The sequence below is a fragment of the Scyliorhinus canicula genome, chromosome 5 (genome assembly GCF_902713615.1).
Source record: "Scyliorhinus canicula chromosome 5, sScyCan1.1, whole genome shotgun sequence".
Lineage (NCBI taxonomy): Eukaryota > Metazoa > Chordata > Chondrichthyes > Carcharhiniformes > Scyliorhinidae > Scyliorhinus > Scyliorhinus canicula.
In genome coordinates, this window is record NC_052150.1 from 37,873,094 (window position 1) to 37,897,112 (window position 24,019).

Genomic DNA, 24,019 nt, shown 5'->3' on the forward strand with positions numbered 1-24,019 from the left:
CGATTTTATGGTCGGTACCCGGAGTGGAGCGGCAAGAAAAACGGCAGCAGCTCCCCAAAAAAAGCGGGGGAAGAAAATCAAAATGGCGGCCGGCGGTGCATCGGAGGAGTGGAAGAAATGGGCGGAGGAGCAGCAGGCCGCTCTCCTCCGTTTTTTCACGGAGATGAAAGTGGAGCTCTTAGAGTCCATGAACGCGACGGCCACCAGGTTGGTGGGAGCCCAGGCGATCCAAGAGGCGTCGATTAAAGATCTGCAGCAGGAGATGACCGCGAGGGAGGAGGAGGCCACAGTCATCGGGGCAAAGGTGGAGGTGCACGAGGCACTCCACATGAAGTGGCAGAGCCGCTTCGAGGAGCTGGACATTCGGATGAGGAGGAAAAATTTGAGGATCCTGGGCCTGGAAGAAGGCCTGGAGGGGTCGGATCTCCCGGGATATGTGGCGGAGATGTTGAGCTCCCTGATGGGGGAAGGGGCCGGTCCGGCGCCCCTGGAATTGGAAGAGGCATACCGGGTCATGGCCAGGAGGCCTAGGGCAAACGAGCCCCCGAGGGCGGTGCTGGTGCGGTTCCAGCGGCTAAGTGATCGAGAGAAAGTCCTGAGGTGGGCAAAAAGGGAGAAAAGCAGCAAGTGGCAGAACTCGACGGTAAGGGTGTACCAGGACTGGAGTGCGGAGGTGGCAAAGCGGCGGGCCCGGTACAACCGGACAAAGGCGGTGCTACACGCAAAAAAGATCAAATTTGGAATGCTGCATCCGGCGCGCTTGTGGGTCACCTACAAGGACCAACATCATTATTTCGAGTCCCCAGAGGAGGCCTGGACCTTTGTACAAGAGGAAAAGTTGGACACGAACTAAAACCTGGGAGCACCGGCGGTCGTAGCCGCCTGGGGACTCTTGATTGAGCAAGTGGCCCTTTTCTTTTTCAGGCCAGGTCGGAACTGGGTAACAGTTTCGTGGATTGTTTGGGGTGTTTTTTCTCGAACGGTTGACTTTTCTGAATATCTTGAAGGTTTCGAGTTGTTGGGTGTTTCTGTATATTTGTACTGTTGAAATCTCTATTGTGGGTCGTTGGCTTCTTATGGGGTGTTTCTTCCCGTTTCCAATTTCCCCTAGTTATTTACCCCTCTTACCCTTTTTCTTTGGGTGCTTGGGGGGGTTTTTTGTTCTTTTTTTTTTTCGGGTTATGGTTATCTGCGGTTATTTATACTGTTTGATGGAGGGTGATGGTTGGGCACACTGTTAGTTGATAGCTAGTTAATTATTTTGTTATTTAAGTATGTAGTTAAGTATTTATGTATTTAGTTGCCATTGGGTATTTATATCGTTAAGTTGGGGAGACGGGACGGGGGGGAGCGGGTTGATTATGCGGGTCTTTCTCTGGGGTTTTAAGGGGATCTTTCACGGGCGCAGATGGGGTGAACCGGGAGGAGTCAGAATGTGGCAGGAGCAGCCGGGTCAGCGGAGACCAGCTGACTCTCGGGAGTACGATGTTGGGTACATCGCGGCTAGGAGGGGTCCTAGCCAGGGGGGGGGGACACCGGGTTGCTGCTGGAAAGACCAGGGACGAGAAGGGGAGAGCCGGGGGGGTGGGCCATCGCTATGGGAAGCGGGTCAGAAAAGGAGGGATGACCCGGGGCGAGCAAGGGACAAGACATGGCTAATCGACAGGGAGTAGGGACGGGTCGCTCTGCGATCCGATTGATCACGTGGAACGTAAGGGGGCTGAATGGGCCGGTCAAAAGATCAAGGGTCTTCTCACACCTGAAGGGACTGAAGGCTGATGTAGCAATGCTGCAGGAGACTCATTTGAGGGTAGCAGATCAGGTCCGCCTGAGAAGGGGGTGGGTGGGACAGGTGTTCCACTCAGGCTTGGATATCAAGAACCGGGGGGTGGCGATTTTGGTGGGAAAGAGGGTGTCGTTTGTGGCGGCAGAGGTGGTGGCAGACAAGGAGGGCAGGTACGTGATGGTGAGGGGTAGGTTGCAGGGAGAGAATGTGGTACTGGTAAATGTGTATGCCCCGAACTGGGACGACGCGGGTTTTATGAGGCGCCTGCTGGGCCTCATCCCGGGACTGGAGGCAGGGGGCCTGATCATGGGAGGGGACTTTAATACGGTGTTAGACCCTGGGCTGGATAGATCAAGTTCCAGGACGAATAGGAGGCCGGCAGCGGCAGAGGTGTTAAGGGGGTTCATGGAGCAGATGGGAGGGGTAGACCCATGGAGATTTGGTAGGCCTAGGGCGAGGGAGTATTCTTTTTTCTCCCACGTCCACAGAGTGTACTCTAGGATCGATTTTTTCGTATTGAACAGGGGGCTGATACCGAGAGTGCAGGACACGGAGTACTCGGCCATCGCGATATCGGACCATGCACCACATTGGGTGGACGTGGACATGGGGGAGGCGCGGGATCAACGCCCGTTGTGGCGCCTGGATGTAGGGCTGTTGGCGGACGAAGAGGTGTGCAGAAGGGTGAGAACGGGCATTGAGAACTATCTGGGTACGAATGACACAGGTGAGGTGCAGGTGGGGACGGTCTGGGAGGCCTTGAAAGCAGTGATTAGAGGAGAGCTGATCTCCATAAGGGCACACAGAGAGAGGAAGGAGAGGCAGGAAAGGGAGAGGCTGGTGGGGGAGCTCCTAGAAGTAGATAGGAAATATGCGGCGGCACCAGAGGAGGGGCTATTAAGGGAGCGGCGTAGCTTGCAGGCCAGGTTCGACCTACTGACCACTAGGAAGGCGGAAATGCAGTGGAGAAGGGCGCAGGGTGCGGCGTATGAGTACGGGGAAAAGGCGAGCAGGATGCTGGCACACCAGCTTCGTAAGCGAGATGCAGCCAGAGAGATTGGGGGAGTGAGAGAGAGGGGTGGGGACGTAGTGCAGAAGGGGCAAGAGGTGAATAGGGTCTTTAGGGACTTCTATAGGGAATTGTATAGGTCTGAACCGCCGAAGAGGAGAGGGGGAATGAAGAACTTTCTCGACAAATTGGGGTTCCCAAAGGTACAGGAGGAGCTGGTAGAAGGGTTGGGGGCGCCGATAGAGCTGCAGGAGCTAATTAAAGGGATAGGCCAGATGCAGGCGGGGAAGGCGCCGGGGCCGGATGGGTTCCCGGTGGAGTTTTACAGGAAATTTGTGGACTTGGTGGGTCCAGTGCTGGTGCGAGCCTTTAATGAGGCGCGCGAGGGGGGGGGTTCTGCCCCCAACAATGTCACAGGCCCTGATCACCTTGATTTTGAAGCGGGACAAGGACCCGGTCCAGTGCGGGTCCTACAGGCCCATCTCCCTCCTGAATGTTGACGCCAAGCTGTTAGCAAAGGTCCTGGCAACCAGGATAGAGGACTGTGTGCCAGGGGTAGTCCATGAAGACCAGATGGGGTTCGTGAAGGGACGCCAACTTAACACAAATGTCCGGAGATTGTTAAATGTGATTATGATGCCAGCAGTGGAAGGGGAGGCGGAGATAGTGGTAGCGCTGGACGCGGAGAAGGCATTTGACAGGGTGGAGTGGGAATACTTGTGGGAGACGTTGGAAAGGTTTGGGTTTGGGGAGGGATTTATCAAGTGGGTAAAACTGCTCTATTCAGCTCCGATGGCAAGTGTGGTAACAAACGGGAGGAGGTCAGAATATTTTGGGCTCCATCGAGGTACTAGGCAGGGATGTCCCCTATCTCCCTTACTCTTTGCATTAGCGATTGAGCCGTTGGCGATGGCACTGAGGGGTTCAGGGGGGTGGAGAGGACTGACAAGGGGAGGGGAGGAACATCGGGTCTCGCTCTATGCGGATGATTTGTTGTTGTATGTGGCAGACCCGGAGGGGGGAATGCCGGAGGTAATGGGGATACTAGCGGAGTTCGGGGACTTTTCGGGGTATAAATTAAATCTGGGGAAAAGTGAGGTCTTTGTAATACACTCGGGAGACCAAGGGGAGGGAATTGGGAGGCTCCCCTTCAAAAGAGCAGTTAAAAGTTTTAGGTATTTGGGGGTGCAGGTGGCAAAGAACTGGGGGACCCTCCACAAATTGAACTTTTCCAGACTGGTGGAACAGATGGAGGAGGAGTTTAAGAGGTGGGATATGGTACCGCTGTCGCTGGCAGGGAGGGTGCAGTCAGTTAAAATGACGGTCCTCCCGAGGTTCTTGTTTTTGTTCCAGTGTCTGCCCATCTTCCTCCCCAGGGCCTTTTTCAAGAAGGTAACGAGTAGTATCATGGGGTATGTGTGGGCACATGGCACCCCGAGAGTTAGAAGGGTCTTTTTGGAGCGGAGTAGGGATAGTGGAGGGCTGGCGTTACCCAACCTTTCAGGATATTACTGGGCGGCAAATACATCGATGGTACGAAAGTGGATGATGGAAGGGGAGGGGGCAGCCTGGAAGCGTATGGAGAGGGCGTCCTGCGGCAACATAAGCTTAGGGGCACTGGTAACGGCACCATGGCCGCTCCCTCCCACGAGGTATACCACGAGCCCGGTGGTGGCGGCCACCCTCAAGATCTGGGGGCAGTGGAGGCGACACAGGGGGGAAGTGGGAGGTCTGATAGGGGCACCACTAAGAGGGAACCACAGATTTGCGCCGGGAAATACAGGAGGGGGATTCCAGAGCTGGCAGAGGGTATTAGACAACTGAGGGACTTGTTTATAGAGGGGAGGTTTGCGAGCTTGGGAGAGCTGGAGGAGAAATTTGGGCTCCCCCCGGGGAACACGTTCAGGTACCTCCAAGTGAAGGCATTTGCCAGACGACAGGTAGAGGGGTTCCCCGCGCTTCCCGACAGGGGGGTGAGTGATAGGGTGCTATCAGGGGTCTGGGTCGGGGAGGGGAAGATCTCGGACATCTATAAGATTATGCAGGAGGTGGAGGAGGTACCAGTAGTGGAGCTGAAAGATAAGTGGGAGTTAGAGCTGGGGGAACAGATAGAGGACGGGACATGGGCAGACGCCCTGGAGAGGGTCAACTCGTCGTCGTCATGTGCGAGACTAAGTCTCATTCAATTTAAGGTACTGCATAGAGCCCACATGACGGGGACAAGGATGAGTCGGTTTTTCGGGGGTGAAGACAGGTGTATTAGATGTTCGGGAAGCCCTGCGAATCATGCACATATGTTTTGGGCATGTCCGGCACTGGAGGAGTTCTGGAAGGGGGTGGCAGGGACGGTGTCGAGAGTGGTGGGGTCCAGGGTCAAGCCAGGATGGGGACTTGCGATATTCGGGGTTGGGGTGGAACCGGGGGTACAGGAGGCGAGGGAGGCTGGAATATTAGCCTTTGCGTCCCTGGTGGCTCAGAGGAGGATCTTGATTCAGTGGAGGGACGACAGGCCTCCAAGTGTTAACACCTGGTTAAACGACATGGCAAACTTCATCCAATTGGAAAGGATCAAATTCGCCCTGAGAGGGTCGGTGCAGGGGTTTTTCAGGCGATGGCAACCCTTCCTGGACCTCTTAGATCAGAGATAGAAACTGAGGCCGTGACAGCAGCAACCCGGGAGGGGAGGGGAGGGCGGGAGGGAGGGGGGGGGAGGGGGGGGGGAGGGGAGACAACAACGAAGGAAGTACGGTAGCGGTGGTGGCACGGGCAAGGCCTGCCCGAGGACACTGCCAGAAATGATAAGTTGGTCTGACTGTCGGTTCGCCGGCGGGGGGTGGGGGGGACGCGCGATTAGGGGGTGGGGGGGACTTTTTTTTTGTTAAGTAGGGGGGTCTGACTTTGTTTTGCTATAATTTAAATGTAAATGTAGGGGGGGTTAAAATGTTTGTATTTTGAAAAATTTCTTCAATAAAAATTATTTTTAAAAAAAGGTGGGACAATCTCCCTCTGTTGTTGGCAGGCCAGGTACAGGTAATTAAAATTAATATTTTGTTGCGATTTCAGTTTTTGTTTCAATGTCTGCCGGCCTTTTTGCCTTAGTCTTTCTTCAGTGGGGTGCACAGGCTGATCTTGGGGGAAGGGGTGGTGACTAAGATTAGGAGAGTGATACTGCAGAGGGGACGGGAACGGGGGAAACCAGGTCTCCCAAACTTTCTGTATTATTATTGGGTGGTGAGTGCAGAGACGGTGCGGGGCTGAAGGGAGGAGACGGGGGGGGGGGGGGGGGTGTTTGTGGGTAAAGCTGGAGGAGGGTTCTTCAAGGGGGTCAGGGTTGCGGGCGCTAGCAACGATGGCCCCGGGGAAGTGTTTGGCAAGTCCGGTGGTGGTAGCCACATTGAAGATTTGTAGGCAGTTTAGACAGCACTTTAAGCTGGGTCAGGGGGATGACGATTCGGAGGAATCATGGGTTTGAGCTGAGGAGGATGGATGCGAGGTTTTGGGGATGGGAGAGGGGGATTAAGAAAATGAAGAATTTGTTCCTGGGGGGCAATTTGCGACTTTGGAGGGATTGGGCCAGAACTATGGGTTGGCGCGTGGGGGGGTTGGAGAGGAGGATTCTGGAGGGGTATATAGGTCTATGAAGAGGATGAAGGCAAAGTGGCAGGAAGAGCTGAGGACGGTGCTGCGGAAGGTGAATGCCTCTACTTTGTGCATAAGGTTGAGGTGGATATAGCTGACCGTAGTGTACATGGCGTACCTAACAAAATCAAGGGTGAGCCAGCTATTTGAGGGGGTGGAGGATGCCTGTGATCAATATGGGAGGGGCCCTGCGAATCATGTTCACATGTTTTGGTCCTGCCCGAAGCTGGGAAGATTTAAGGACGGTGTTTAGTACAATCCCAGGGGTGGATCCGGGTTCCCTGGAAGTGATATTCAGGGTGTCGGATGGCCGGAGCTACAGGCAGGTGTGGGGCAGATGTTTGCCCGCTGATTGCTCATAGGTGGGTCTTGTTGGGGTGGAGGTCAGCTTCTCCACCCTGTACCTCGGCGTGGCAGGGGGACCTGCTGGAGTTTTGGAAAAGGTAAAGTTTGCGCTGAGGGGGCGAATGAGGGGTTCTACAATTGTTGGGACTTGCTCATCATGCTCTTTCAGGAGTTGTTTACCGTTGACTGCCGAGTTGGGGGGGGGGGGGGGGGGGGGGTTGTTTTTTGTATTGTAAAAATGTTGAAAATTTGTCAAATAAAAATACTTTCAAACAATTGTTTTACTTGCTCTTGCACCTAAATTATTTTGCACTTGTTAATCCAGAATTCAAGTTTAAATTGTTTTTTGTTAAATTGTTTTTCTATTTTGCTTTTCCTCCCGAACACAACAGTCTCTGGGGATTTGCTATAATCAACCTCTGAATGAGGCTAAAAGCCACTAATTTCCATTCTGTGCTAAAAGGACCGGAGCTATCTGCTGGGGTATCACTAAAGATCTACCATAGTTTACTACTGTAATACGTTGCAAGTCAAGTGCATTGGGCATCTGAACAAATATCCCCAAGTTATGCTGTGTTTTAACATTGCAGTGGAATTCTACCAGTGGCCAATTTACCAAAGTCACCATGTAACTTGGTCCTGATTTGATATGTTATTGAACCAGAAAACTACAAATGGGTTTCTCCTAGTTGAACGTTAAAAATCTCAGAACATCACTCTTGATTATTAACAAATGCTTGTCAGCATCTGATAAGCATAAATCTAAGTTCAACTGTGATGGGTAACAGTTCCACTCAGCTACAGTTAAATACTCGGCCAATGCTCACTTGCTAGACCGACATATTGAAAAAGATATCTCTTGAGGCAAAGAACTTGAAGGCAGTCGGTCCCACTTGCTAGACCGACATATTGAAAAAGATATCTCTTGAGGCAAAGAACTTGAAGGCAGTCGGGTCCCAACTAAAATTTTCTTTAGAAAGACAATCAGCTTGAAATACCACCTTTTTGCTGCCTGACCTGCTGAGAATTTTCTGTTTTTAGACAAACTAAATTGAATAACAGCATAAGGCATGAGATTCATTCTAGAAAATTCCACGGTGATTGGGGAAAATAGTAACCATAAAATGTTTGTCTAAGATAATAAACAGGTAACTATTTTATTCAAAAAATTCAAACAATACAAAACATGTTTTTCAAGTGCATGAGCTAATAAATCTATACCCTTTCTTAAAAGCTACACGGTACTTTCAATCATTAAAGACAGAAAGTAAAGGCAAATTCCACAGGATTACTAAATTAGAATATATTAGAAAAAACAAAATAAGGAGACACCGAGATTCACACTTGACTTAAGATTTTTGATTTTTTTTTTTCTCTTCACCTACCTGTGAAACAGAAACGGCTTTTTTATTAACTGTTCCTTCTATAAGTCTTTGAGTGCTCGTTGTAGCTGGTTGTTTATCGTCTGTAGCTGCAACTCGGTTTGCTGTAGGGAAAACTGATAAACAAGCAGTACCAGGCTGTTCTGGTGGTTTGTTTTGTTTTATAGTTGGGTGGCTCAAGTCGTCATCCCAGGAGCTAATTGTTGCGGCAAGGTTCTCAAAGCGTCTTCTTCTTTCAGCTGGAGTTTTAGACTCAACTGCACTCACCGTCGGCTGAGGTGGAGGAGTAGCTGGCTTCAGTGACTGTACAGATGATGCAGGCAAATCAATTTCATTACCTGCTTAAGCAGATGCAAACGATGAGAAAAGGAAATCACTTGGAGCTTCAAATTCAATTTTGTAATAGATGCAATTACGGAGTATTTTATTTCTAGCACAGTTTATCTAAAAATCGTGATTACAATCAGCATTCAATAAATGTTAAATAAAAACACTCCAACATTGAAGACCTTGTTATAAATATTTTCATCTTACTTTATATTAAACGGTTAGGCTTAAAAGACTAGATTCTCAAAAACATTGAGAGTAGTGTTATATAATCAGCATTGCACAAGTGTTCAAAATACCATTCAATGAAAAGTCAAGACTTCTATATCAGGAAGTATTTGCAATTTAAAGTAATTTCTTTAGTTCCTCAGAGACCCGTCATTTCAAGTCTCTAATGTGGGACTCTTCTTATTTTCAGCTGGAAATATTCTCAGCAATTTCCTTTTCCTTTAACATTACAGTACCAGCATCTCCAGGGAATTCTGCCATCCTCATCATTAATTTGATTATTAATTAGTTTGCACACCATGAAGCCAAAGGCTCCCCCCATTGCAGCAATACCATCACTGAAAGCCAACAGTCTCATATTAATGCAATTCTGTCTATCTCAGCCCATTAAGATAGTTACAAAATATAGTAAAATTATTACATTTGAGCTTGATTTATCAATTTTTAAAAGGTATTTATTCAGAAAGAACAAAAAGATTTGGCTTTTGGGCAGCACGGTGGTGCAATGGGGTAGGCCTGCTGCCTCACGGCGCTGATGTTCCAGGTTTGATCCCGGCTCTGGGTCACTGTCCGAGTGGAGTTTGCACATTCTCCCCGTGTTTGCGTGGGTTTCGCCTCCACAACCCAAAGGTTGGGCAGGCTAGGTGGATTGGCCACACTAAATTGCCCTTAATTGGAAAAAATGAATTGGGTACTCCAAATTTAAAAACAAAAATTTGGCTTTGCTTCCAATAAATCGGCCATCTTTTCAAGAAAAAATGATGCATGCAAGTAAAATTTAACCTTGATGGTTAAAAGCATAGTTTCAAAACATCAAATTTTTGTCATTTCTCAAGCTGCCAAAGAAACCAACAAGGCAGTGTGACATTATACAAATGTAAAGCATGTAAAGTGTTAATGTTATGTTAAGCCTTGCCACTAGAGGGAGCTAAAGGACAGTGCCATATATTGCACAGGCTCTTAGATTTCTGGGACGATTATGTTGGACTTCGAGGAGATTAGATTCACAGTGTATTACAGAGTTAGTTAAAATATAATTGTTATGGATTTCCGGTTGCGGCTATGCGGAGCTAAGTCGCACGTTCAGCAGCTCCCGCTAGCAACGGACCTTTGGGCCCGTAACGGCGCTTGTTTGACGTTTCCCGGTGTGGGAAGGGGACAGCAACATTCCCCTGATAGTGTATGGATTGGACCAGGAGTGGGGCGATTACAAAAGTGGCACTGAAGCAAAGAAAGGTGCGAGGGAGGAGGACCAAGATGGTGGCGGGCGGGGACCAGGCTGCGTGGATACAGTGGGCGCAGGAGCAGCAGGAGTTGCTCCAGCGCTGTTTTTTCAGGAACTGAAAGCAGAGCTGCTGGAGCCGATGAAAGCTTCAATCGATAAGCTGCTGGAGACCCAGACGGCCCAAGGGGCGCCGATCCGGGAGGCCGGCAAAAGGTCTCGGAAAACAAGGACGAGATCCTCGGCCTGGCGGTGAAGGTGGAGGCGCACGAGGCGCTCCACAAGAAATGGCAGGCGAGGTTCGAGGAGATGGAGAACCGGTCAAGGCGGAAGAACCTGAGGATCCTGGGCCACCCGGAGGGGCTGGAGGGATCGGACGTGGGGGCCTACGTGGTCATCATGCTGAATTGGCGAGGAAGCAAGCCGCCGTTGGCGGTGCTGGTGCGGTTCCACCGGTTTGCTGACCGAGAGAGTGTGTTAAGGTGGGCCAAGAAGGAGCGGAGCAGCAGGTGGGAGAACGCGGAGGTCCGGATCTACCAGGATTGGAGCGCGCAGATGGCGAAGAAGAGGGCCGGCTACAATCGGGCGAAGGCAGTGTTGCACAGGAGGGGGGGTTAAGTTCGGTATGATGCAGCCGGCGTGTCTGTGGGTCACCTACATGGATCGACACCACTATTTTGAGTCCCCGGAGGAGGCGTGGGCCTTTGTTCAGGCCGAAAAACTGGACTCGGACTGAGTGGCCTGAGTTGGGGGTAGTGGGACCGGGCATGGAAAGGGAGCAGCGCCAGAGGAGGTGGGGCCAGGTGAGTGGAAAGCACGGGCTTTTTCCCGTGCTATGGGTTGAAGGGGGCGGGGCCAGAGCAGGGAAGCGCGGGCTTTTCTCCCACGCTGGGAGTGGAATGGGGAGGATGAGAGCCTGCTGGTGGACCTGGGGGGGGGGGCTCCACACCGGGAGGGGTCGATGGCGTGGCGGGAGTCAGTGAGGGGGCCGCGGGCACCGCGGGCATGTGGCTGGCCTCGGAAGGGCTATGGCTAGTCGGCAGGGGAGGGGGGCGAGTAGCCCCCTGATCCTGCTGATAACCTGCAATGTAAGGGGACTGAATGGGCCAGTCAAGTGGGCCCGGGTGTTCGCGCACTTGAAGGGGCTGAAGGCGGATGTGGCCATGCTTCAAGAGACGCACCCGAGGGTGGCGGATCAGGTACGGTTGAGAAAGGGGTGGGTAGGGCAGGTGTTTCATTCGGGTTTGGATACAAAAAAATCGGGGGTTGGCGATCTTGGTGGGGAAGAGAGTGTCGTTCGAGGCGTCGAGGCAAACAATGGCGGTAGGTATGTGATAGTAAGTGGCAAGCTGCAGGGGGAGCGGGTGGTGTTGGTCAATGTATACGCCCCGAATTGGGACGATGAGAGGTTCATGCAGCGTATGCTGGGCCGGATTCCGGACCTGGAGACAGGGGGCCTAATAATGGGGGGGGGATTTCAACACGGTGCTGGACCCGGCACTGGATCGCTCTAGGTCTAGGACGGGAGGAGGCCGGCGGCAGCCAAGGTGCTATGGGGATTCATGGACCAGATGGGAGGGGTGGACCCATGGAGGTTTGCGAGCCGGGGGTCAGGGAATTTTCATTCTTCTCCCATGTCGTTTAGCTCACCAGGCTAAATCGCTGGCTTTTAAAGGAGACCAAGCAGGCCAGCAGCACGGTTCGATTCCCGTACCAGCCTCCCCGGACAGGCGCCGGAATGTGGCGACTAGGGGCTTTTCACAGTAACTTCATTGAAGCCTACTCGTGACAATAAGCGATTTTCATTTCATTTCATTTCATGTCCACAAGGCCTACTCCCGGATTGACTTTTTTGTCATGAGCAGGGCGCCGATTCCGAGGGTAGAGGATACAGAGTACTCGGCGATAGCCATCTCTGATCATGCTCCGCATTGGGTGGACCTCGAGTTGGGGGAGGAGAGGGACCAGTGCCCGCTGTGGCGCCTTGAGGTGGGGTTGTTGGCGGACGAGGAGGTGAGCGGGCGGGTCCGGAGGTGTATAGAGAGGTGTCTGGAGGCTAATGACAATGGGGAGGTGCAAGCAGGATGGTCTGAGAGGCTCTGAAGGCGGTGGTCAGAGGAGAGCTGATCTTCATTAGGGCACACAAGGAGAGGGGGGGAAAGAGAGAGAGGGAGAGGTTGGTGGGGGAGATGGTGAGGGTGGACAGGAGGTACGCGGGGGCGGGGGGGGGGGGGGGGGGGGGGGGGAGAGGAGCTATGACTGCTCTCGGTTGTTCCCCTGCCTTGGGCTTCGGGCGCAGCGACCGATGTGCTCTGTCCATTTCCGGTGGGGTGGGGAAAGTGTTCCTCCCCACCAAGTTGCTCAGCATCGCAGCCACGTATGCTGTGGGGTTTCTACCCTCGGTCCCCTCTGGCAGGCCCACTATCCTAACATTTTGCCTTCTCGAGCAGTTTTCCTGGTCATCTACCCTGCCCTTCAGGCTCCCCTGTGTTGCGCCCAGTCTCGCCACTTCCCTCTCCAGGGCCATGACCCGGTCGCTCATGCCGGCCGCTGCTTTCTCCAGCTCTTTAATGGTTGCCTCATGGGCTTCCAGTTTCTCCCCTTGGGCTTCCAGTTTCTCCCCTTGGGCATCCACTTTCTCCTCCAATCTGGTCAGAGCCTGCTGCACCTGACATGGCCCTGGCCACTGCTGCCTGTACTGCGGCCTCTGCATCTGCTTTCCCCTTGATTGCCTGCAGCTGCTCCCTCAGCACCTCGGTAAAGGCTGCCTTCCAATTCCAGCCCCCCTCTAGCCCCAGGGGAAAGGGCACCTGTCTGTCCAGCTCTTTTTGATGCGGCGATACATCCGTCCCGCCGCTTCGTGTGCTGATTCGCTCGCCTGAGCTGGCTTGCCCTTTGTTCCTTCTGCTTCTGGTGCCCCCTCTCCCTTGGCTCCCTTCTGCCGTTTTTTTCTCCCCTTCCCTTTCATCTTTTCTTCTCCCCTTGTTTTTCTTTTCCCCCCTTTTCCGCACCCTATTTTTATTTTATTTATTTATTTATTTTTAAATACTTTTTTTTAAGTCTCTTCCTTCCCCCCCTCCTTCCCTTCACCACTTTATTTTATTTATTTATTAATTATTTTCTCTTCTCCCCCCCCCCCCCCCCCCCCCCCCCCCCACTTTTATGCAACTCCTCTCAGGTGGGCTTACTTTGATGGGAGTGAGTGTAAAAAGAGAGAAAATAATATATATACCTCGCCCCCTCTCTCTTTAACAGTTTTCTTTTGGATTTAAAAAACTCCTTTTTTTTTTCTCCCCCTTCCTTTCTCCTCACTCACCCAGGAGAGAGAGAGAGAGAGAGGCTTTTACCCAGTCCCTTTGTCCTTGCCTCGTGGTGGTCGCTGCCGGTTCAGGGGTGGGGGGGGGGGGGGGGGTTGGGCCGGTCCCCGCTGCTCGGTCCCTGCTGCCGCACTTCGCACCCCGCGTCCTCCCGGTGGGGGTGGTTAGGTTGCTGGTCGCTGCCGCCGGCTGGGCCCCACTTCAGTCCTGGACGCTGCCGCACCGCTCCTGGCCTGCGTTTGGGGGGGGGGACCTGCCACCGCCGTGCCGCTCCTGCTGCCGCCGAACCGCTCCTGCTGCCGCCGCCGAGGATCCTCCGCCGACAGGTTTGTTTTGGGGGAGTCCCTTTCCTTCCCTTCCCTGCTCTTTGCTGCTACGGAGAGAAAGGCCCCGACTTCGTTACCTTGCGGGAGCCCATCTCCGTGCGACCGCTCCGCTTGCCGACCGGAAGTGCTCTCAGGCAGTTGAATACTAATGTACGGAGGCTCTTGAATATTATAATGATGCCGGCTGTGGAAGGGGAGGCGGAGATAGTGCGGCGATGGATGCGGAGAAGGCCTTTGATAGGGTGGAATGGGGGTACCTGTGGGAGGTGCTGAAAAGGTTTGGGGAGGGGTTCATCAGGTGGGTGAGGTTGCTATATGAGGCCCCTGTGGCGAGTGTGGCCACGAACAGAAGGAGGTCAGAGTATTTCCGGCTGCACCGGGGGGGCGAGGCAGGGATGCCCCCTGTCCCCCCTGCTCTTTGCGCTGGCGATCAAACCCCTGGCCATGGCATTGAAGGAGTCGAGGAACTGGAGGGGGTTAGTGCGGGGTGGGGAGGAGCATCGGGTGTCGCTCTATGCAGATGATCTACTGCTATATGTGGCGGACCCGTGAGGGGAATGCCGGAGGTGATGAGGATCCTTAGGGAGTTTGGAGATTTCTCCGGGTACAAGCTCAATATGGGGAAGAGAGAGTTATTCGCAGTGCACCCAGGGGACCAGGAGAGGGGGGATTAGTGAGCTCCCGCTAAAAAGGGCGGAGAGGAGTTTCAGGTACCTGGGGGTCCAGGTGGCTAGGAGCTCTGGGGCCATGCATAAGCTTAACTTCACGAGGCTGGTGGAGCAGATGGAGGAGGAGTTTAAGAGGTGGGACATGCTGCTACTCTCCCTGCTGGTAGGGTGCAGTCAGTTAAAATGACGGTGCTCCCGAGGTTTTTGTTCCTATTCCAATGCCTCCCCATCCTGATCCCCAAGGCCTTCTTCAGGCGGGTTAACAGGAGCGTTATGGGGTTTGTATGGGCGCAGAAGATCCCGAGGGTGAGAAGGGTGTTCCTGGAGCGGAGCAGGGATAGGGGGGTGGGTTGGCGTTGCCTAACCTCTGTGGATATTATTGGGCCGCCAACATAAGAACATAACATAAGAACATAAGAACTAGGAGCAGGAGTAGGCCATCTGGCCCCTTGAGCCTGCTCCGCCATTCAATTAGATCATGGCTGATCTTTTGTGGACTCAGCTCCACTTTCCGGCCCGAACACCATAACCCTTAATCCCTTTATTCTTCAAAAAACTATCTATCTTTACCTTAAAAACATGTAATGAAGGAGCCTCAACTGCTTCACTGGGCAAGGAATTCCATAGATTCACAACCCTTTGGGTGAAGAAGTTCCTCCTAAACTCAGTTCTAAATCTACTTCCCCTTATTTTGAGGCTATGCCCCCTAGTTCTGCTGTCACCCGCCAGTGGAAACAACCTGCCCGCATCTATCCTATCTATTCCCTTCATAATTTTAAATGTTTCTATAAGATCCCCCCTCATCCTTCTAAATTCCAACGAGTACAGTCCCAGTCTACTCAACCTCTCCTCATAATCCAACCCCTTCAGCTCTGGGATTAACCTAGTGAATCTCCTCTGCACACCCTCCAGCGCCAGTACGTCCTTTCTCAAGTAAGGAGACCAAAACTGAACACAATACTCCAGGTGTGGCCGCACTAACACCTTATACAATTGCAACATAACCTCCCTAGTCTTAAACTCCATCCCTCTAGCAATGAAGGACAAAATTCCATTTGCCTTCTTAATCACCTGTTGCACTTGTAAACCAACCTTCTGTGACTCATGCACTAGCACACCCAAGTCTCTCTGAACAGCGGCATGCTTTAATATTTTATCGTTTAAATAATAATCCCGTTTGCTGTTATTCCTACCAAAATGGATAACCTCACATTTGTCAACATTGTATTCCATCTGCCAGACCCGAGCCCATTCACTTAACCTATCCAAATCCCTCTGCAGACTTCCAGTATCCTCTGCACTTTTCGCTTTACCACTCATCTTAGTGTCATCTGCAAACTTGGACACATTGCCCTTGGTCCCCAACTCCAAATCATCAATGTAAATTGTGAACAATTGTGGGCCCAACACGGATCCCTGAGGGACACCACTAGCTACTGATTGCCAACCAGAGAAACACCCATTTATCCCAACTCTTTGCTTTCTATTAATTAACCAATCCTCTATCCATGCTACTACTTTACCCTTAATGCCATGCATCTTTATCTTATGCAGCAACCTTTTGTGTGGCACCTTGTCAAAGGCTTTCTGGAAATCCAGATATACCACATCCATCGGCTCCCCGTTATCTACTGCACTGGTAATGTCCTCAAAAAATTCCACTAAATTAGTTAGGCACGACCTGCCTTTTACGAACCCATGCTGCGTCTGCCCAATGGGACAATTTCTATCCAGATGCCTTGCAATTTCTTCCTTGATGATAGATTCCAGCATCTTCCTATTACCGAAGTTAAACTCACTGGCCTATAATTTCCTGCTTTCTGCCTACCTCCTTTTTTAAACAGTGGCGTCACGTTTGCTAATTTCCAATCCACCGGGACCACCCCAGAGTCTAGTGAATTTCGGTAAATTATCACTAGTGCATCTGCAATTTCCCTAGCCATCTCTTTTAGCACTCTGGGATGCATTCCATCAGGGCCAGGAGACTTGTTTACCTGTAGCCCCATTAGCTTCCCCATCACTACCTCCTTAGTGATAACAATCCTCTCAAGGTCCTCACCTGTCATAGCCTCATTTCTATCAGTCGCTGGCATGTTATTTGTGTCTTCCACTGTGAAGACCGACCCAAAAAACCTGTTCAGTTCCTCAGCCATTTCCTCATTTCCCATTATTAAAACTCCCTTCTCATCCTCTAAAGGACCAATATTTACCTTAGCCACTCTTTTTTGTCTTATATATTTGTAAAAACTTTTACTGTCTGTTTTTATATTCTGAGCAAGTTTACTCTCATACTCTATTTTACTCTTCTTTATAGCTTTTTTAGTAGCTTTCTGTTGCCCCCTAAAGATTTCCCAGTCCTCTAATCTCCCAGCAATCTTTGCCACTTTATATGCTTTTTCCTTCAATTTGATACTCTCCCTTATTTCCTTAGATATCCACGGTGGTGGATACCAACATGGCGATGGTATGCAAGTGGGTGATAGAGGGGGAAGGGGCGGCATGGAAGAGGTTGGAGATGGCGTCCTGTGTGGACACGAGCCTGGAGGCACTGGTGACGGCGCCGTTTCCGCTTCCTCGTAGGTATAACACAAACCCGGTGGTGGCGGCTACCCTCAAAATTTGGGGGCAATGCAGATGGCACAGGGGGGAGGTGGGGGCCTCGGTGTGGTCCCCGATATGGGGGAACCACCGGTTTGTCCCGGGGAGAATGGACAGAGGGTTCCTGAGTTGGCACAGGGCAGGTATTAGAAGAATGGGAGACCCGTTTGTTGATGGGAAGTTCGCAAGCCTGGGTGAGCTGGAGGGGAAGTTTGGCCTCCCCCCCCGGGGAACTCCTTCAGATATATGCAGGTAAACACGTTTGTTCGGCGGCAGGTGGAGTTCCCACTGTTGCCGCCACGGAGGGTCTAGGACAGGGTGCTTTCAGGGATGTGGGTTGGAGAGGGGAGGATCTCGGCAACATACCAGGTGATGCAGGAGGAGGAGGCCTCAGTGGAGGAGCTGAAGGGTAAGTGGGAGGAGGAGTTGGGTGAGGAGATCAACGAGGGGACATGGGCGGATGCCCTGGGGAGGGTGAATTCCTCGTCCTCTTGCGCGAGGCTCATCTTAATACAATTCAAGGTGCTGCATAGGGCGCACATGACCGGGGCAAGGCTGGGCCGGTTCTTTGGGAGTGAGGACACATGTGTTAGGTGCTCAGGGAGCCCAGCAAACAACACCCACGTGTTCTGGGTGTGCCCAGCGCTGGAGGACTTTTGGAGGGGCGTAGCAGAGACGATGTAGAGGGTGGTTGGTTCCAGGGTTGAGCCGGGCTGGGGGCTCGCAATATTTGGGGTGGCAGAGGAGCCGGGAGTGCAGGAGGAGAGAGGCCGGTATTCTGATCTTTGCGTCCCTGGTAGCCTGGTGAAGGATTCTTCTTCAGTGGAAGGATGCGAGGCCCCCAGGCGTGGAATCCTGGGTCAACGATATGGCTGGGTTTATTAAATTGGAGAGGGTTCGTTTGTTTTTCTTGATTAGGTGTGTATATTTGCCTATTTGTTGATATATTTCTGTTAATTTATTATTTGTGTATACGGGGGGAGGGGGGGTTGCTCTTATTTCTTTGTGTTTTTGTTGTTGATAATTTGTGAAAACTCGAATAAAAATTATTTACAAAAATATATATAATTGTTATAGTTAATAAATATAGATCGTGTGAGTGAGTGTAGTTTCATTCTTATATGTATGTTGCTATTTGGAATAAGTGTCGAACTCACATTTAGTTGTGCTAAAATAAAGTTAGTTTAGTTCTTTAAAAAGAGCTTTATGTATCTTTGGATGATCACTAGGTCTACGATCCTGGAAACCCCTCACAAAGATCACCACAGGCAGGACAGTTAAGGGGAGCTACATTATTACCAAACTACAGTGTCTCATCAATAGTGCATCAAGCATTAAGAGCAGACTGCAGAATCACTGCAAATATGTGCATGCCTTAGGTATATCAGAGTTTATACCTGCACCAAATATCCCATCTACAAATTCTCTATTGGCTTGTGCAAGCAATCAACTTGCTCCATGAAAAACAAAAGTATGCGTGGCAAAATATTTCTTCAGAGTGCTTCCATTCCACTGGTCTGCTTGCTGTATTTGTTGCCCAAACACATTGGGCGGAATCTTCCCGAAATGTGGCGGTCAGTCAGGTTCAGACTGAAAACTGGCATGCCTCCCTCCAGTTGTACAACTGAATTTTTAATTCAAGATTTTCTGGCGCTTATATTTCTCCTTTCCCCCTCCACAGGTGTCACCCCCCTCCCCGGCAGCATTCCCCCTCCCCCTCGGTGTGCCCATACCCTTCCCCTCAGCGTGCCCATCCCCTCACTGGCAGTGCACCCCGTCCCCTCACATCGGCGTGCCAAGTCCCTCACTATACTTACCTGTGCGCCGCTTGTGTTGTCATCACGACTGGGCAGCACAATGGTTAGCACTGCTGCCTCACAGCACCAGGGACCGGAGTTCATGTTTGTAGAGTTTGCACTCTCTCCCAGTGCCTGCATGGGTTCCCTCCAGGTGCCACTGTTTCCTCCCACAGCCCAAAGATGTACAAGTTAGGTGGATCCGCCATGCTAAACTGCCCCATTGTCTGAAAGGTTAGGTGGGGTTAAGGGATAGGGTGGGGTCATGGATCTATCTCGGTGGCTCTTTCAGTGGGTCAGTGCAGACTTTATGAGCTGAATGGCCTCCTTTGCACCGTAGGGATTGTATGATTGGTTTTTGTTTTTGAAAACTAGTAGTGATTGGGGACAGCGTGACATCACGCTGGCTGGGTGGGATGCTACATTGAGGGCAGAAAGTAGGAGCCTCAAGCTAATAACAGGTAAATATATTACAATATACACTAATCAGGCTCACACCCTTCTTAGGCATGTACCTGATATGTCATCAGAGGGAGATGGTGTTCATAAATCTCGCCAGCACAAATCCCGTTTTGGGCCTCTCGCAGGATTCAGCAGCCATTACAGGATTTACTCCCATGGTTAGGCATGGTCGCTAAATTGCAGCCATTTTTTCTGACACTGTCACCCAATATTTAAAACAAAATCAGAGATCTCCACTCCAATAGCATCAATACCATTGATGCAAACTAGATTGTCACCCATGTGCATCCACATCATTTTGCATGAAGCAAATAGCTTGCCCAAAGTTCTCCCACGGATATACACAGATTGTTCAAAACATTGAATTCCAAGTCTGATTTTCATAGAAGCACAAAGAAGTTTATCTTTTATATGTATTTTCATACTTTTCAAACTAAATAAACAGATGGCATGGGATGGGAAGATAAGTGTTAAAGGTATGAAAGGAGAATGCCAGGCCTTCATAGTCAGAGTTAAAACCGGAGGAATTAGTTAGTTTTTTTAAATTTGTGGTCACATTCCATCGTATGTGACCATACTCTCTCAACGGACAACCTTGGCTCCACAATTGCAGCTCCTTTGTCTGGCTACCTAACATGGAAGCCCTGGATGATACAAAACTTCCCAGCGGAGAACACTGGAAAGTCCAATGCCATCTTGTTTGGCTATCACCAGAAACTCTGCTTTTCTGACCACAACCACTACATGAATTGCATGGTTAAAGCATTTTTGACTTGAACTCATCTTTAAACCCCATACGCAATCTCACTTCCAGCCCTAAAATCTCACCCATGTCCTCTCTCATCATACTACTATATCTGCCATCCGTTTGCCGCTTCCAGAATCAACAGCCTTGTAAGCTTCAACCTTACTAAAGCTCTAATGCAACCAGAATTTCATTGTCATTTAATGGGAACACCACAACCAAATTATACATCATCTCAATTTGGATATAACTCACCATTCCTTCATCATTACTGGATCAAAATCCTGAAACTATGCAACAACACTATGAGAGTACGTTCTCCATTGCAATGGTTAAAGAAGGCAGCTCATCATCATGGTCATCTAAAGAGATGGACGACACACCCTTGCCTTACTAACCTTGTCCAGAACCCAAGAATTAAGTGAAGAAAGTGCCACTTAGCAATTATTCATCCTCACTAACTCTACTGACAATAACATGTGCTGCTGGCCCTGTACACTGGCTTCAAAATCCTAAATCACAGTCTACAAATCTCTCTATACCCTCAGTTCCATCAATCTCTGATCTCCCCAACAGCTCTGACCAACTGTTCTTTTAACTCTAGATTGTGTATTGAAAGACCTTTTGATCTGCTAGGTGCCAATGCCATCACCATTCTGCTCTGAAACAGTCCTTTAAGCCTTGCTACATATAGAACATAGAACAGTACAGCACAGAACAGGCCCTTCGGCCCTCGATGTTGTGCCGAGCATTGTCCGAAACCAAGATCAAGCTATCCCACTCCCTGTCATTCTGGTGTGCTCCATGTGCCTATCCAATAACCACTTGAAAGTTCCTAAAGTGTCTGACTCCACTATCACAACAGGCAGTCCATTCCACACCCTAACCACTCTGAGTAAAGAACCTACCTCAGATATCCCTCCTATATCTCCCACCCTGAATCTTATAGTTATGCCCCCTTGTAACAGCTACATCCACCCGAGGAAATAGTCTCTGAACGTCCACTCTATCTATCCCCCTCATCATCTTATAAACCTTTATTAAGTCGCCTCTCATCCTCCTCCACTCCAAAGAGAAAATCCCTAGCTCCCTCAACCTTTCCTCATAAGACCAATTCTGCAAACCAGGCAGCATCCTGGTAAATCTCCTTTGCACCCTTTCCAATGCTTCCACATCCTTCCTATAATGAGGTGACCAGAACTGCATAATCCAAATGTGGTCTATCCAGGGTCATGTATAGTTGCAGCATAACCCCACAGCTCTTAAACTCAAGCCCCCTGTTAATAAACGCTAACTCACTATAAGCCTGCTTCACGGCTCTATCCACTTGAGTGGCAACCTTCAGAGATCTGTGGACACGAACCCCAAGATCTCTCTGTTCCTCCACATTCCTCAGAACCCTGCCGTTGACCCTGTAATCCGCATTCAAATTTTTTCTACCAAAATGAATCACCTCGCACTATCAGGGTTAAACTCCATCTGCCATTTTTTGGCCCAGCTATGCATCCTATCAATGTCTCTTTGCAGCCTATAACAGCCCTCCACCTCATCCACTACTCTGCCAATCTTGGTGTCATCGGCAAATTTACTGACCCACCCTTTAGCCCCCTCCTCCAAGTCATTGATAAAAATCACAAATAGCAGAGGACCCAGCACTGATCCCTGTGGTACACCGCTGGTAACTGGTCTCCAGTCTGAAAATTTTCCATCCACCACCACCCTCTGTCTTCTATGTGATAGCCAGTTACTTATCCAACTGGCCAAATTTCCCACTATCCCACACCTCCTTACTTTCTTCATGAGCCGACCATGGGAACCTTATCAAACGCCTTACTAAAATCCATCTATACGACATCAACTGCTCTACCTTCATCTACACACTTAGTTACCTCCTCAAAGAATTCAATCAAATTTGTGAGGCAAGATTTACCCTTCACGAATCCTGTTGACTATCCCGGATTAAGCTGCATCTTTCCAAATGGTCATAAATCCTATCCTTCAGGACCTTTTCCATTAACTGACCGACCACCGGAGTAAGACTAAACGGCCTATAATTACCAGGGTCATTCCTATTCCCTTTCTTGAACAGAGGAACAACATTCGCCACTCTCCAGTCCTCTGGCACTATCCCCGTGGACAGCGAGGACCCAAAGATCAAAGCCAAAGGCCCTGCAATCTCATCCCTTGCCTCCCAAAGAATCCTTCGATATATCCCATCTGGCCCAGTGGACTTGTCGACCCTCAGGTTTTTCAAAATTGCTAATACATCCTTCCTCAGAACATCCTCCTCCAGCCTACCCGCCTGTATCACACTCTCATCCTCAAAAACATGGCCCCTCTCCTTGGTGAACACTGAAGAAAAGTATTCATTCAACGCCTCTCCTATTTCTTCTGACTCCATGCACAAGTTCCCACTAATGTCCTTGACCGGCCCTACCCTCACCCTGGCCATTCTTTTATTTCTCACATAAAAGAGTAAAAAGCCTTGGGGTTTTCCTTGATCCGATCCACCAAGGACTTCTCATGCCCCCTCCTAGCTCTCCTACGCCCTTTTTTTTTTTAATAGCTCATTCCTTGCTACCTTGTAACCCTCAAGCGACCTACCTAACTGAACCTTGTTTTCTCATCCTTACATACTCTTCCTTTTTCCTCTTGACAAGACATTCAACCTCTTTTGTGAACCATGGTTCCCTCACACGGCCATGTCCTCCCTGCCTGACAGGGACATAACTATCAAGGACACACAGTATTTGTTCCTTGAACAAGCTGCACTTTTCATTTGTGCCTTTCCCTGACAGTTTTTGTTCCCATCTTATGCTCCCTAATTCTTGCCTAATCGCATAATTAACCCTCCCCCAATTATAAACCTTGCCCTGCCATATGGCCCTATTCTACTCCATTGCAATAGTGAAAGACACCGAATTGTGGTCACTATCTCCAAAGTGCTCTCCCACAAACAAATCTAACACTTGGCCCGGTTCATTACCCAGTACCAAATCCAATGTGCCCCCCCCCCCTCCCCTTCTTGTCAGCCTATCCACATATTGTGCCAGGAAACCCTCCTGTACACACTGTACTAAAACTGCCCCATCCGAACTGTTCGACCGATAGAGGTTCCAATCAATATTTGGAAAGTTAAAGTCACCCATGACAACTACCCTGAGACCTTCACACCTATCCATAATCTGTTTAGCAATTTCTTCCTCCACATCTCTATTACTATTTGGGGGCCTATAGAAAACTCCTAACAATGTGACCGCTCCTTCCCAATACCCAAACCTGTCGTCAAAACCTACATTTTTAAATACTTCTGTGAATTACTTTCTTACTTCAGGTCAGGATTGGATTCCCATCCTCAGGATGTTTTGCTACATTAAATACACTATAAATGCAAATTATTATTACTCCTGTATAAAGACTAAACATTTTTATATTGGGTGATAAGACCATTTGCTACAGCACACATCCGAACTCTAAGTATTTAGTAAAATAAATGCCTGCTGTTGGATGTGAATTCCTGATTGGGCAGCACTTGAGTTGTTGAACAAGTGAGTGTGCCAATAGTTACACGTTACAACCAATTTAATATAATTAGACAAGCTTGTAATGTGCTCACTTATACTTGCTAGAAGTAACATATATTAATTTGCAACAACCTGTTCTCTGCAAACAAAAGGAATGTGCTGAAGCCATACGCCTTTTTGAATTGTCCTGTGGCAATGTCTTGGCCAAAGTGAAATTCTCAAACCAATCAGAGCCCCCTTTTATCTTGCAGTATAAATTGATGTGATTGTTTGAAATACTGCATCTGCCCTGATAAGTTCAAGATGAAAAGCTTTGGCAGCATCTCTTTCTTTTCAGCAATATTCAAATATTTAGTTCTTAGCTATCATAACCAAACAGAAGTAACAAGTTTTAACCAGTTTCTCCTTCAAGTTTGTTACTAATTTTGCTAGATTAACGATCATAAATCAGTCATTATCAAAGCACCTTCACAGCCTTAAAGATAGTTTTGCACATGGCACCATGATTCACTGTGGGACAAAAACACGGTGCGGCAAAGGATAAGATTGATCCTCAGTCAGATGTGCACTCTTGAAACTGAAACCCAGCTATTGCTGCATACCCTTTCTTCATCCTCACTTCACAGCCAAGCAATTATCATTCCT

At 49.7% G+C, this 24,019-nt stretch overlaps 1 protein-coding gene across 2 annotated transcripts in view; it reads right to left on the reverse strand.

The window, feature by feature from the left end:
• Positions 1–24,019, reverse strand: part of anln (anillin, actin binding protein) — a 156,550-nt gene that overhangs the window by 104,461 nt on the left and 28,070 nt on the right. For both annotated transcript variants that reach the window (XM_038796920.1, XM_038796921.1), the window contains exon 4: positions 8,165–8,499. In XM_038796920.1, the coding sequence (XP_038652848.1) occupies positions 8,165–8,499 (335 nt within the window). The remainder of the gene's footprint in view (positions 1–8,164; positions 8,500–24,019) is intronic.